The sequence below is a fragment of the Ovis aries genome, chromosome 25 (assembly GCF_016772045.2).
Source record: "Ovis aries strain OAR_USU_Benz2616 breed Rambouillet chromosome 25, ARS-UI_Ramb_v3.0, whole genome shotgun sequence".
Classification (NCBI taxonomy): domain Eukaryota; kingdom Metazoa; phylum Chordata; class Mammalia; order Artiodactyla; family Bovidae; genus Ovis; species Ovis aries.
Genome location: NC_056078.1, coordinates 42,650,656 through 42,665,086, shown reverse-complemented (window position 1 = coordinate 42,665,086; position 14,431 = coordinate 42,650,656). Strand labels below are relative to the sequence as shown.

The window sequence follows — 14,431 nt, the reverse complement described above, 5'->3', positions numbered from 1 at the left end:
TGAATATATTTTTAAAAATCAAATTGTCCTCACTGTGCTTCTGTTGTAGAATTTCTTTCATGGATATTGCAGTAAGTGGAGAATGACCCTGATACTGAAATTTCACCCCATATTAGGAATGATTTAACCGTATGATGTGTGACTTTCCCCTCTCAATCACTACAGATCTTATCGGCCCTTGCAACTTAAAACTGAAAACAGCAATAAGGTCAGTTGTAAATTTCAAGCAGCAAAATATGTGACTTGCTTGGAAATTTTGGAGCGGGCATATTCATTTTATTAATTTGTGGTCGCAGCCTCCTCGTATTTGACAGTCCCTGTAAGAGGTATAGTTTGCTTTCTCCGTAGGTTAGTACAGGCTTTCAGTATAGGCAATACAGACTGAAGATAGACTTGCCTTAAGTCTGTCATTGCCATTTTTCCAATAGCATCTGCTCACTCATATCTTTGTGTCACACTTATAATTCTCACAGCTTATCAGACTTTGATTATCGTATTTGTTATGGTGATCTGTGATCAGTGATCTTTGATGTTACTATTGCAAACAGGTTGGCGCTCTAAAGGCTCAGATGAAGGGTAGCAGTTTCCAACTAACCATTTTTAAATCGGGGACTGTGCGTCGCTTCTTCAGACATAACGCCATTGCACACTTACTAGACTGCGGTGTAACGTGAACGTGATTTTCGTGTGTGCTGGGAAACCACAGAGCTCACGTGCCTTGCTTTTCTGCAGTGTTTGCTTTGCTGTGGCAGTCTGAAACGGAACCTGTGATATCTCCAAGGTGTGCCTGTGTATTGGTGTGTCTGGTATTAAGTGTATTATGTGTTTTTCTTGACGAGATCTCTAGTCTTTCCCATTCTCTTGTTTTCCTCTATTTCTTTGCATTGATCACTGAGGAAGGCTTTCTTATCTCTCCTTGCCATTCTTTGAAACTCTGCATTCAAATATGTATATCTTTCCTTTTCTCCTTTGCCTTTAGCGTCTCTTCTTTTCTCAGCTATTTGTAAGACCTCCTCAGACAACCATTTTGCCTTTCTTTTTCTTTCTTGGGGATAGTCTTGATCACTGCCTCCTGTACAGTGTCACGAGTCTCCATCCATAGTTCTCAGGCATGGACTAGAGATCTATTCAAGAAAATTAGAGATACCAAGGGAACATTTCATGCAAAGATGGGCACAGTGAAGGACAGAAATGGTATGGACATAGCAGAAGCAGAAGATATTAAGAAGATGTGACAAGAATACACAGAAGAACTATACAAAAAAAGATCTTCATGACCCAGATTACTACGATGGTGTGATCATTCACCTAGAGCCAGACATCCTGGAAGGCGAAGTCAAGTGGGCCTTAGGAAGCATCACTATGAACAAAGCTAGTGGACGTGATGGAATTCCAGTTGAGCTATTTCAGATCCTGAAAGATGATGCTGTGGAAGTGCTTCATTCAATATGCCAGCAAATTTGGAAAACTCAGCAGTGGCCACAGGACTGGAAAAGGTCAGTTTTCATTCTGATCCCAAAGAAAGGCGATGCCAAAGAATGTTCAAACTGTATGCAGGTCAAAAAGCAACAGTTAGAACTGGACATGGAACAACAGACTGGCTTCAAATTGGGAAAGGAATATGTCAAGGCTGTATATTGTCACCCTGCTTATTTAACTTATATTCAGAGTACATCATGCAAAATGCTGGGCTGGATGAAGCACAAGGTGGAATCAAGATTGCCAGGAGAAACATCACTAACCTCAGATATGCAGATGACACCACCCTTATGGCAGAAAGTGAAGAAGAACTGAAGAGCCTCTTGATAAAAGTGAAAGAGGAGAGTGGAAGACGTTGGCTTAAAACTCAACATTCAGAAAACTAAGGTCATGGCATCCGGTCCCATCACTTCATGGCAAATAGATGGGGAAACAATGGAAACATGGAGAGAGTTTATTTTTGGGGCTCCAAAATCACTGCAAATGGTGACTGCAGCCATGAAATTAAAAGATGCTTGCTCTTTGAAAGAAGAGCTATGACCAACCTAGGCAGTGTATTAGAAAGCAGAGATATTACTTTGCCAACAAAGGTCCGTCTAGTCAAGGCTAGTAGGGAACCCCAGGTGGCTCAGAGGTTAAAGGTATGGATGTGAGAGTTGGATGATAAAGAAAGCTGAGCACCAAGGAATTGATGCTTTTGACCTGTGGTGTTGGAGAAGACTCTTGAGAGCCCCTTGGACTGCAAGGAGATCCAACCAGTCCATTCTAAAGGAGATCAGTCCTGAATATTCATTGGAAGGACTGATGCTAAAGCAGAAACTCCAATACTTTGGCCACCTGATGTGAAGAACTGACTCATTTGAAAAGATCCTGATGCTTTGAAAGATTGAAGGGAAGAGGAGAAGAGGAGGACAGAGGATGAGATGGTTGGATGGCATCACCAATTCGATGGACATGAGTTTGAGTAGGTTCCGGGAGTTGATGATGGACAGGGGATCCTGGTGTGCTGCAGTCCAGGGGGTTGCAAAGAGTTGGACACAACTGAGCGACTTAACTGAACCGATGTGTTTTTTCAGCCCAGATTATCTGTAATCAGAAGAACTGTTAAATTGGCTTCACTGTTACTTGGATAAGTTAGCAGGTGTCCAGTGCAGAGTGAGTTTTGACCCACCCTGCACAGCAGCACGGTGTAGAGGGAACATGTTATTGTACACAAAAATTGGCCATCTTTCCTCTCCTTAGACTTTCACACTGATACTTCTTGAGACAAATTTGAATTGACGTTTTAGAGTTTAGTTTGCTCTTGTAGAAGTGTTTTCATTGTATAGCATTTAGAGAGGTGATTATTGACCTTTTTGGGTGGTGCTGTGAGAAAAAGGGTGATTTTTTTTTTTGCAAGTTTGAAAGTGTTTTTGAAACTCAAGATTATGTAATAGGAGCACAGACTCCAGTTTAGAACCTTCACGTTGGTGATCTTGAGCAGGCTGCTTTACCTGTCCCTGCCTACCTTTCTTTAATTAAGAAAAAGAGATTAAGAATAGTATTTGTCTCATAGAGTTGTAAGGATTGAATTGTTTAATACATGTAAACACTTAAAGCAGCACCCCGCACGCTTAATCAGTTACTCTTCAGTTCAGTTCAGTTCAGCCTCTCAGTCGTGTCCAACTCTTTGCAACCCCATAAATCCCAGCTCGCCAGGCCTCCCTGTCCATCACCAACTCCCGGAGTTCACTCAGACTCACGTCCATCGAGTCCGTGATGCCATCCAGCCATCTCATCCTCTGTCGTCCCCTTCTCCTCCTGCCCCCAATCCCTCCCAGCATCAGAGTCTTTTCCAGTGAGTCAACTCTTCATGAGGTGGCCAAAGTACTGGAGTTTCAGCTTTAGCATCATTACTTCCAAAGAAATCCCAGGGTTGATCTCCTCCAGAATGGACTGGTTGGATCTCCTTGCAGTCCAAGGGACTCTCAAGAGTCTTCTCCAACACCACAGTTCAAAAGCATCAATTCTTCGGCGCTCAGCCTTCTTCACAGTCCAACTCTCACATCCATATGTGACTACAGGAAAAACCATAGCCTTGACTAGACGGACCTTAGTTGGCAAAGTAATGTCTCTGCTTTTTAATATGCTATCTAGGTTGGTCATAACTTTTCTTCCAAGGAGTAAGCGTCTTTTAATTTCATGAAATATATTATGTATTAAAACATAATATGTATGTATATATAATTGCAAAACATAGCTTGTCCACAGCCGGGGTGGGGGGCATTTTGGTTGTTGTCCAGTTGCTAAGTTGTGTCCAACTCTTTGCGACCCAGTGGACTGTAGCACACCAGGCTTCCCTGTCCTTCATTATCTCCCAGAGTTTGGTCAAACTCATGTCCTTTGAATTGGTGATGCCATCCATCCATCTCATCCTCTGTCGTCCCCTTCTTCTCATGCCCCCAATCTTTTCCAGCATTGGGGTCTTTTCCAGAGTTATCTCTTCACATCATGTGGCCAGAATATTGGGGCTTCAGCTTCGGCCCTTCCAGTGAATGTTCAAGGTTGGATTTCTTTTAGGCTATATGTCATAGTGGGTGCAAATCACAGGCCATGAGTCAGAATGCCTAAGTCTTAGTGAGTAGCTATGAGGTCTTGTGTATCTCCACATCTGTAAATGACAGTACCTTCTTCAAGGGTGATGTTAGAATTACAAAAGGTAATATATCTGAGACATTTGGCAGATATCAGACACTCAACAAAAATTAGCTAGTCTTGTTATTTGTATGTCCATTAGATAAAACATTTTCTACTAAGGTTTCATCAAGCCAGTAAGAGGGTCTGGGAGAATCATGAGGAAGAGCTTATATAAATATCCATATGTATGAAAAGATAACGTTTTTCCAGGGTAAAAAGCGCTTTTAACAGTTATATTTAATATGCATTGGAGAAGGCAATGGCACCCCACTCCAGTACTCTTGCCTGGCAAATCCCATGGGCGGAGGAGCCTGGTAGGTTGCAGTCCATGGGGTCGCTAGGAGTCGGACACAACTGAGCGACTTCACTTTCACTTTTCACTTTCATGCATTGGAGAGGGAAATGGCAACCCACTCCAGTGTTCTTGCTTGGAGAATCCCAGGGACGGGGTCCTGGTGGGCTGCTGTCTCTGGGGTTGCACAGAGTAGGATACGACTGAAGCGACTTAGCAGCAGCCAGCTCATACTGTATATGCTGTTATAAACTTAGTTTTGTTTAATGTTAGGCTTTTCTTAACTTTCATATATTATTAATATGATTATGTCCACTTAGTGATAAAATTCTATATAAGTACATTATTAACAGCTGGGGAGAAATAAAAATCATTTCTCCTTTGAACACACTAGGGGGCACTAGACATCTGCCCAGGGTGTGTGCTTCTAACCAACAGCCTACTGGTTGGTTCTGAGTGTGGAGGGGTCAAGATTACACTGGTTCTTTATAGTTTGCTCTGTTCAGAGGTCAGTGTTCCAGATGCTTCTCAGTGCCTTGTAAGGCTTGGTTTTCTACGTCTTTGCTTCGCTCAGTGAGTAGGACATTGTGCTCAGAGTGACCGTGATAGTCTTGATCTTGGCGGATAGTACAGGCACAGTAGCGTGATGGTCTCCTAGACTTGTACACTTAACTCCTGCCCACCCTAGATTGCAGTTCCACAGTGTCCTGACATTTGTTACTGTTCACGTTTAACCTACAGTTAATTCAGATTTCTCAGTTTTGCTTTTCTGTGTAATCTGCCAATAATTGTGATATAGTATCTGACATCTATGCAGTATTAAAAATAGCTTCCAAAGCATATAGTAAACCTATCACTTCATTTAGTCCTATAAGAACCTATTATTTGGCTCATTTTGTGGTCGAGGAGACAAATGCAGCGCTGTCAAATGTTATTTCTGAAGTTCAGACCTCCCCTTGCTAATTACAGACCTGCAGTGCAGCTCTCTGCCTGCCTCCAGTTTCCCCTTCTCAGTGGGCAGCTTGCATTTGTGTGTTTCGCTAGTTCTGCTCTGGTAGCTACCGCTGGAGTCTGAGGGACTAAAGGAATTAGAAAACCTCCCAGTGAGCGCCACACCCACCTCTTTCTGTTGGGTTGCAGCTGTGACTCTTACATGCTGGATTAAAGAGAAGATGAAAGTGGGAACACTAGAAACATTGTTTCCTTTCTGTTAATGTGAATATAGGTTAGGGCTGGCAAACTTTTTTCCTCTGCCAAGAGATGAATCCTTTCATAAAAAGTTGAATCTTTTACCCAGCCTTTCCCACCTGGTCCTTGGGAGCTTTGGACCCAGACTCAGGACTCCTTATTTATTCCCATCAGCTGGTGTGCAAAAACCAGTCCTGTTGCAAAGTGAACCCCCTGGGAAACCCAGAAACACAGAAACGAGGAATTGAGAACAACTTACAAAATTTTTGTCTTTCAGTGTAATGAGCTTCCTCTCCTCTTTTTTTTTTTTCTCTCCTTGTAAAATTCTAAATTAAACATCTCTGACTTCACAGTCGCTCTTGGCCAAGCCTCATTCTTTGCAGCGGGCCCAGCCATGTTTATGCAGGGGCTACAGCCCAGAGCAGTATTTCAGAGTCAGGCATATAGAAGGGGCAGAAGTGCGGCAGGAGGCAGGCCTAAAGGAGCTAGAACAGGACATTTCTTGAACCATTGCCCATGGTACTCTGCCCCTGGGTCTTCCTCACCCAATTCTGAACCCTGTTGATTCATTCCTTTAGCATTTATCGAGCCTCTGGTGAGGTGGGCACTATGCTAGTCTTTAAAGATATTAAAATGACTGAGACCATCTCTGACCTCAAGTGGCTCCCAGTCTAACGGGGGGACAGATACAGATATCAAAAGACGCTCACACTCTGGTAGTGGAGACATCAGGTGTGCCCAGGGCACGTGGTATTTGGAGGAATGGACACCTCACTGACTGGTTGGGCAAGACTTCTTCCAGAGGTGCTGCTCGGGCCAAGGTGTGAAGGGTCCCCAGGCCCCTGAATGAACGTGTGTGTTGCGGGAGGAAGCTTGGGGACAGCACGGGGCATACCGATGCACAGTGACGCGCGGGCTTTGAGGTTCAGCATGGTGGCAGCTGGCTGTGTTCTGCTCTGGCATCTTGAACATCCTTGACATGCTGGAAATTCTCCTTTGAAAAGAAATTAACCTCTCAGGTGTATTCTCAGGGTTCCATCGACAAGGCATGCCAGTAGGCTACAAGGGAAAGACATACTGTTCCTGTGCAGGTCAGCTGGCTGTGTAGCGTTGCTCTGCCGGGCCCTGGGTCCGAGCCGCTGCTGACAGATTGTTACCGCAGTATCAGCCCCAGGGCCCACAGCCTGGGCCAGGTTTCTCACTCCCGCCCGAATGTGACGAAGCCAAGGAGCATTTGCCCTGCCTGCATCTGATTGGAATTGCAAGTTTATGTTTATTACTGGTTTCTCTCCTAAATAGCTGCCAGCAGCGTAGGCGGTGGGCTGACTACGGCAGCGTGTGGGGAGTTGGAAGCCCTGCCAGAGAACACCAGGCCCGCTTGGTTTTGTGTGGCTGCAGCTGTGACTCTTACATGTGGGACACTTTTAAAACGAGGGGGTGGGAAACATGAAAAGTCATTGCTTTTTCAAAAGCGTAAATATTGGACTATTTACTGCCCCGTTCTACTTTTAAAATCCGTCACCTAGCTTATTTATTGAAATAACTGAATTTAGACATTTCTGAGGCCACTTTTAAGATTTCAGATCTCTGGGTCCAGATCTTAATTTTGACTAACTCCCAACCATTTATAGGTTATTCTATAGTTATTTTGTTGTTGCTATCATATAAAAAGGTGGCCATGCTTCATGACAGTTCACTATTGACAGATCTGCTATAGAACTCTTAAATGGACGTTTTCCTGCGGCTGTCTTCTGATGGCTAAGTGTCTTCACTCACGGTGACCGTGCTCTTCACAGTCACTTACTGAGCATCCGTTTGACAGATTGTCGTGGTCTTTGAGCAGAGGTACCTGTTCAGAGTCCTGTCGCGTGTTCGTACAGATTGGGTTAGCCTGTATGTTGCCTCTGTTTATTCCTCTGTAAGTGAACGCTGTGACAGCTCCCTCAGGGTTGTGTGCAGTTTTAGTAAGTGCATATGATGATATATAGCACAGTAACGCATTGAGCACCTATTATATTCCTGCCTTATGATAAGTGCTTTAAATGTGGCACCTCATTTAATCCCCCCCAAATCCAGTGGCGCAGGTGCCCCTCTTCCCTCATCTCAGAGACGAGGAAACCTAGGTGCTAAAGAGGTTAAGTTGCTTGCTGAGGGCTGAGGTGGTAATGCATGGCAGTGGGATTGGGTTCTGGACCGTCTGAGCCTGAGGATTTGGGCCTGTGCTCACTGGGCACATGTCAGACCCACTTTATTCACAGCAGGGAAGCCCCTTTTATACCTGCAGACTGGGCAGGCCGCTCAGCCTGCCTGACGGTAGGACCGCGAGTTAAGCACCCTGAAGAGAGCAGTTTTAGACCCTTTTGGCATCTGGGGCGGGAAGACATCTGTTTCTCCCGGAGCTGAGGTGAGTCTGGCTCTCCTCCACCCCACTAGCACGCCACGTGGCGCTTCTTGCTGACCAGCACTCGGTGCTGCCCCACGTTGGTGGCGCTGGTTAGGCGGCCAGGCCTCCTGGTGGTTTGCCGCGTGAGGAGTTACTGCTCTGTGTACCAGGAGAGTCTCTTAGCTGGAGCCGCACGTGCATGTGGTTTCATAACGCTGGTATTTTCTGTCTTTAATATGTGCACATGATTCTACTGGGGCAATTTGTCTTCACAATGATGCAAATACTTGTAGGCAATAATGATTTTTTTCTTCACCGCCTTTAGTCATCTGTCAGCCGAACTGGATGAATGTTTGTCTCTTTCCATCTCTCTCTATGAAGCGGAAGGCACTGGGATGCTGTCATTCTGCAGTGGCTTGTGTGGTTTCCTAGGTGCTGCGTGTTCGGTGGCAACATGCTGCCTGCATATTTCAGAGAAGAGAGAGTGAGAGCGAGGAAGCTGGAACTCTGTTGAAGCAGCGTGATGTGGTGGGAAATTTAACAGCCACAAAGACTGACTGGCTAAGTCTAAGGAAATAGCTATCACTGTCAGTGAAGTTTAGGGTGTGAAACTCCTGTGTGCAGAATATTCAGTGACCTTGCTGTGCCAAACTTGTAAAGCCAGCATCTTCTAGTGCTGTTTTCTCCCTGTAAAATTATTTTTGAGTAGATGCAAAGTGAAGTATTTTTAAGTGGCTGTGATTTATTTTTAAGTTTTTGTGATTTTTTCTCAAAATTTATATTATCCAAATTTGCTAAAAAGAAATATCTTTTATTATGCAGATGTTTGGTTCTGAGCTCTGATAGTAAGAATTTGGGTACTGAGGGCTATCTCATTATCTGAAATTGCCTGCTTGCTAAATTTCAGATAATGAGAATCAGATATGTATATATCGGCTAAATTTCAGATAATGAGAATCAGATATGTATAGATCTGATATATGTATATATCAGGAAAATGGATGTACATCATTTTAGTTTCTAAGTTCTAATTGTAAGGGATACTTTCATATCAGACTTTCTCAGCCTGGCACGGTTGACGTTTCAGACTGGATAATATTTTGTTGTAGAGGAGTGTCTTGGACATTGTAGGATGTTTAGCAGCATCCTGGCCTCTACCTGCTAAATACCAGTAGCATGTCTCCCTTCCCCTCCAGCACTTGTAACAACCAGATTGTCTCCAGACATTGTCAAGTTACCCTGGGGGGTCACCCTCAGAGGACGCCCAGGTCACCCCGCTGTTGCCACTGCTGTATACCGTTGCACACCTCGATCTGTAGGTAGTGTGCAACTCAGAAGAGGAGCTAAGACTGTTAGAGCCACTCGGAGGTACTTCCTGAATTGGATGGTGATGACTTTTAAGATAGAAAAATACTAGTTGAAGAGAGGAAGAGATTGCCTTTAGAAGTTAAGCACAAAAGGCCATTAGCATTTCCCATAAAAACACTGTCACGTATGAAACCTCATGGTTAAGTGGTGGCTGTTTCCTTGGGCGGCCATGTACTGCCTCTCCCGTTGTCTGTTCTCTGAAAATCAGCAGCAGTGCTTATTTATGGGCACTGAAGTAGTTTCAGATCACCAACTAGTTCTTCCTTGCTGATCACAGGGAAGCCTCAGCCAGCCCTTCTTCTCCTTACTCTGAAGCGCTGACGTTGTCACCAGGCTGGAGTTAATCAGAGGACGTGCTCCTGAGGTCTTCCAGCATCTACGCACAGGGCTGCCTGTTGCCCCTGCGTTTGGCCTTTGTGCTGGTTTGGTGGCTGGTTTGGGGAACACGCTCTCCCCCTGGGCGGCGTGTGCAGCAGCACCCTCTCGTGTTTCCCTCTACCTTCCCTCCCACTTTCTCTGCTAGTCCTGCAGAGTCGGGGCGGATTAATGACTCCTTAAACGCGTAGCTGTTCTCATCCCCGTCCTGAGAGCGTTCTGCTCGGAAGGCGTTTATCTGTGTTACTGCTCTGTTTCATTTCCACCATTTTGTGAGATTCAAAGTGTCAGTTGCATGCATACTAAAGAAGCTATCCTGTTATTTTGGGAGGAACTAGAATGTGAGGCTGTTGACTTTTTTTCCCCCTCCCTTATGACACCAGTGTCCATTTTAGTTATATGGGTGCAAAATTAGTCTGGCTAAATGGCTGCACCTCCCCAGTAGCCTTGCCGTGCCACTAATACGCTCAGATCTTTAGACGGTTCTTTTGTTACACATACATGGAGTCACTCTCCTGAAATATAAATGTCCATCCTATTTCGTATCTGAAAGCATCATATAACTAAATTTTTGACTTAGATTTTATTTAGCGAAGACTGTTTTCCTCAGTTGTACCATCACCCTCACTTCTACATGGGTGATGCCTCTCCCTAATTAAGCACCAACATGTGAGTCTGACGCACAGCGATTTTGACCAAAACCTTGCTTATGTTCCAAGATGTTGTGCTGTTTTATGCTCTGACCCTCATATCTTTAGCACAGAAATGGTAATTATAAATAAAATTTATTTTTTCTTACATTGTCATTTTGGAGCTATGACATTTAGTATCTATAAATTTAGTTATATTGAAATTTCCACTGAATCTTTTCTAGAATTAAGTTCATATATCTTAGGAACTAGCAGAGAAATTTTCCCTTAGGGTATGCCGGGAGAGGAGCAAGTAGTTTTGGTAATGAAATGAGACCTTACAGGAATATTTCTAGAGCAGCTGTAATAATTCAAATGAGAATTGAACTGAAGAGGGGAAAGATGATCTTCTTTTCTCTTGCACATCAGTGTTTCGGGCAATGGGGGCAGCAGAAAACTAAGGGGCTTCTATTTGTCGTTTTTTTCTTTGTATTACTTTGAACTGTCTATTTTAATCTGATTTGGAACCGAAGTAATGGAAATTCGACTTTTGTTTTCATGGCAGGAGATGGAATAAGCTGCGGCTGAAGGACAAAGAGGAGCGTTCGAGGCGTGAAGATGGTTCTGAGGAGAGCGATGCTGAACTTGACGAAGGCTTTAAAATGCCGGGCTTTCTGTTCCGAAAGCTTTTCAAGTATGTGCCACGAGCCCCTGTCTTTGCATCTGTCGTCAAGCCATTGTGTTCAAATTAATATTTCAGGAACTACAGCGTGGTTACCTGCGGGCCCTGAAGGTGCTTGCCGCAGTTCACTGTGAATTCGGTTACTGTCTAGTGAAGTTTTAGCCACATTAAAATTCGTTAAAATTAGATGAGAATAAGTTGCCTAGCCTGTGCATTCAGTGTGTCTATAAACTCATGAGTCTATGTGGACCTGTATCAGCAGGCTAAAAACAACACTTTAAAAGCTATTTATATCGAGTTATCTTGTTGTTTTTAAGGGACCAAATCTCTAATTTCTTAAATCAGATTAATTAAGAAGAATTCCTTATTAAGATCAATATTGCAGAGGTCTTATACTTCTGTGTTGAAATACTTCTGTGTTTTTTTTGAGTGTCTTGTATTGTACCTAAGGGTATAATACTTTTGAGCTGACCAGATGTGCATCTAAGTATTTCCTGTAGATGCTATTCTTACATCAGCAGGGAACATGTAGGCAAACACCTTCAGGACTGAGTTTCTGCTTGAAACTGCGTTTCATATGTGAACTGGCCCAGGGTTGCAGATAAACGGATGCCCTGTGGTGGATGCGTGTCCGTAGCCTGCAAGGTCGGCACAGTCTCCGTGATGAGTGTAAATACTGAGCCAGGTTTGCAGTCTCATCCCTCCTGGGATTTCCTTAACAAGGAACTTTAGGAAAGCGTCCTTGATGCATCTAGGAAGTTACAGCGCTAAGTAGCTTCTTTCTGCCTCTTAGATCATCACTTGGTGGTTGGGTGCAGGATGTAAACGTCCTTCTCTGAGACACTCAGGTTTAATCTCCTTTATAGAGTCAGCTGATAGCCGTGCCTGAAACTTGCGCAAGATGGCTACTTAAAAAGAGCCCGCTTCTTATGTTTCCTCTCAGAGAGCTTTCATTATAACTTTAACTTTTCTCTAGAGGGTGGAGGGGACAGAGGGAGCAGTCACTTCATCCCGATAAACACATAAGGAGCTGAATCCCAGAGATGTGAGGTGTCTTGGTGGGGTCGCTACACTGGACAGGACTATAAAGAAGAACTGCAGGGAATCTCTGGTAGTTTTCGGAGGTGTTTTATAGCCTGTAGAAGTGGCTGCTTTGGCCGTTGCTTTTCCCAAATGAAAATTAACTATGGAAAGATGAATAGAGATAAGAGTTATTGGCAACTCTTTTCATCTTCTCTAAAGTGATTTCTTACTAAGAAACAGGCCAAATAGTATCTGTGTTGTACTAGCGGAAGGAATACCCAGGTTACAGATTAATTTAATGAAGACAGGATAATTCTACATGAGTATTAAGTGATTTGGCAAATGCCCTCAAGAATGAAATTGAATGTGCATTTTTGTCTAAATGTGGGACTTTCTAGCAAAGAAATTTCAGTTAATAGAACTAAACTTTACTTACTATTAAGAGTATATCAAATTCAGTGTATCAAACAGTGTATTGACTCTTAACCTTATTGTAGTTAATGTAAATACATGTTTAAAAAAATTTTGTCTCAATTGCACATTCCTTGAAAGTATTTTGTTTTCATTTTTCATTTCTCAAAAGCAGAATTTTAATTTCATAAATGTTACAAAACTTCTGTTTCTTTTATTCTGGTATATGAAAAAAAATGTAATATCATTGGCAGAGTATCCATTTTTCTTTCATGATTGAGTTTTAGCCAGGCCAATTTAATTTTAAGCTGTAGATACATTTGTACCGTATTTACCACACTCTGTGGAATGAAATTAATAGGATATATTTGTACACAAAGGAGTCAGCAGATACTGTTATCTATTTAAGTGCTATTTTCTGCACCATCCTGGTTAACTTTTAAAATTCTGTTTTGAAAAGTGGCCCAGTGAATATATTTGACTCTGATTTAACAATCAAGTGACAAAATCCAGTCTTTTGACCTTGCTTTCAGCCGCACTAGTAAGTGCAGTCCCGGGTGAACGTGGCGGCGCCAAGATACACCGGTTATCTGTGGTTCTCTCGTGGTGCTTCAGGCTCGTGGGGGAAGCAGAGTATAGCAATTCTGTTCCTCTTTTACAGCAGTTTGTAAAAATCTTGAACTTTTCCTGAAGAGTAATTTTTTATGTTTTCCAAACAGTTCTGAAAACAGAATTCCATAGCCTGCTTTCATTTAAAGTATGTAATTGTTTTACAGTGTTTTATTATTAAGGAGATTAAAGCAGTAAGACCTGAGTCAGTTGGTGCCACTGCTGGAATCCGAACCCAGGTCCCGGGAGTGCTCAGCCAGCGATCCGTGCCTTCCATCCAGGGTGCTGGTGCAGCCCGGGGGCCTTCGTAGAGAGAGGGGTCTGTTCTTGGCCATCTTTGCGCAATGTCCCCAGGTGTGGTTGGCGATTTCCATGTAGTGATGTGACTTACAAGGCTGCCTAGTGGCTGTTTTCCCTTAAGTCGTTTCTTTAGTGTTAATCAGCTTCTCATACGCACAGCCGTATGCTGTTTTGAGCGTAGATGAGGAGACGTTGAGCACACTGCGGCTGCCTCTCGTGGGTCACCTGGAGTCCGGGCGACCTGACTCCCTCTGGACACCACACTGGTCACCCTTCTGTGCTCCTTCATTGTTTCTCGACTGTCCCTCTCCAGGTTCTTTCCGTTGATCGGCCCCAAACCGAGAGGGACTGGAGCCACATTGGGTGGAGACGGTTTCATGTAGTGGGAAGGCACTGGAATGCCCACTGGGATGTTTTGGCCCCTGTTCTTCCCAGAGGACTTGGCCCTCTAGTTCTGTGCCTCAGTAGGAGGAGGCTGGCTGACTGGAATTTAGGGGATTGTGAATGTCCATCAGTTTTTTGGGGAACTTTTTGGACTAGGTTTTTTTCCACAGCTGATTTTCAGAATACTGGGGAAAGTTACTGATGACAGGCTTACTGAGAGAAGAGTGAATAAAACTAGTTTCCCAGAGACTGAAATCCGTGAGGTTTTAGGTAGAGATGCCGTGTACCAAAGGGTAAACGTGTGGGGAGTGAAACAGCAAAGCCGCCTTCTTCCAGGGCAGCCGCCTCACGAGCCTTGGCATTTTCTTAACGGGGCGGGGGCAGAATCTTTAGCTTTCACTGTCTTTTAAATGCTTTTCCCTTTAGATTCTTAAACTTGGCATGTAATCTTCATGCCATTCCGTAGTGTTAAATCTTTCTTTCATTCTCAGAAATGCGTTTTGCTTTGTTTCTTTTTAAACTTCACATGTAGATTGTTGAGTTAAACATACCATCGATGGGAAAGGGCAAATACCAACTCTCTTCTTTTTAGAAGGGAATGTATTATTTCTATTTGACCTGTACTTATTTAA

At 43.6% G+C, this 14,431-nt stretch overlaps 1 protein-coding gene across 1 annotated transcript in view; it reads left to right on the top strand.

Moving 5' to 3' along the window:
* Positions 1-14,431, top strand: part of ERCC6 (ERCC excision repair 6, chromatin remodeling factor) — a 71,009-nt gene that overhangs the window by 20,172 nt on the left and 36,406 nt on the right. Inside the window, exon 6 of the mRNA XM_004021559.5 lies at positions 10,956-11,084. Coding sequence (XP_004021608.3) covers positions 10,956-11,084 — 129 coding nt within the window. The remainder of the gene's footprint in view (positions 1-10,955; positions 11,085-14,431) is intronic.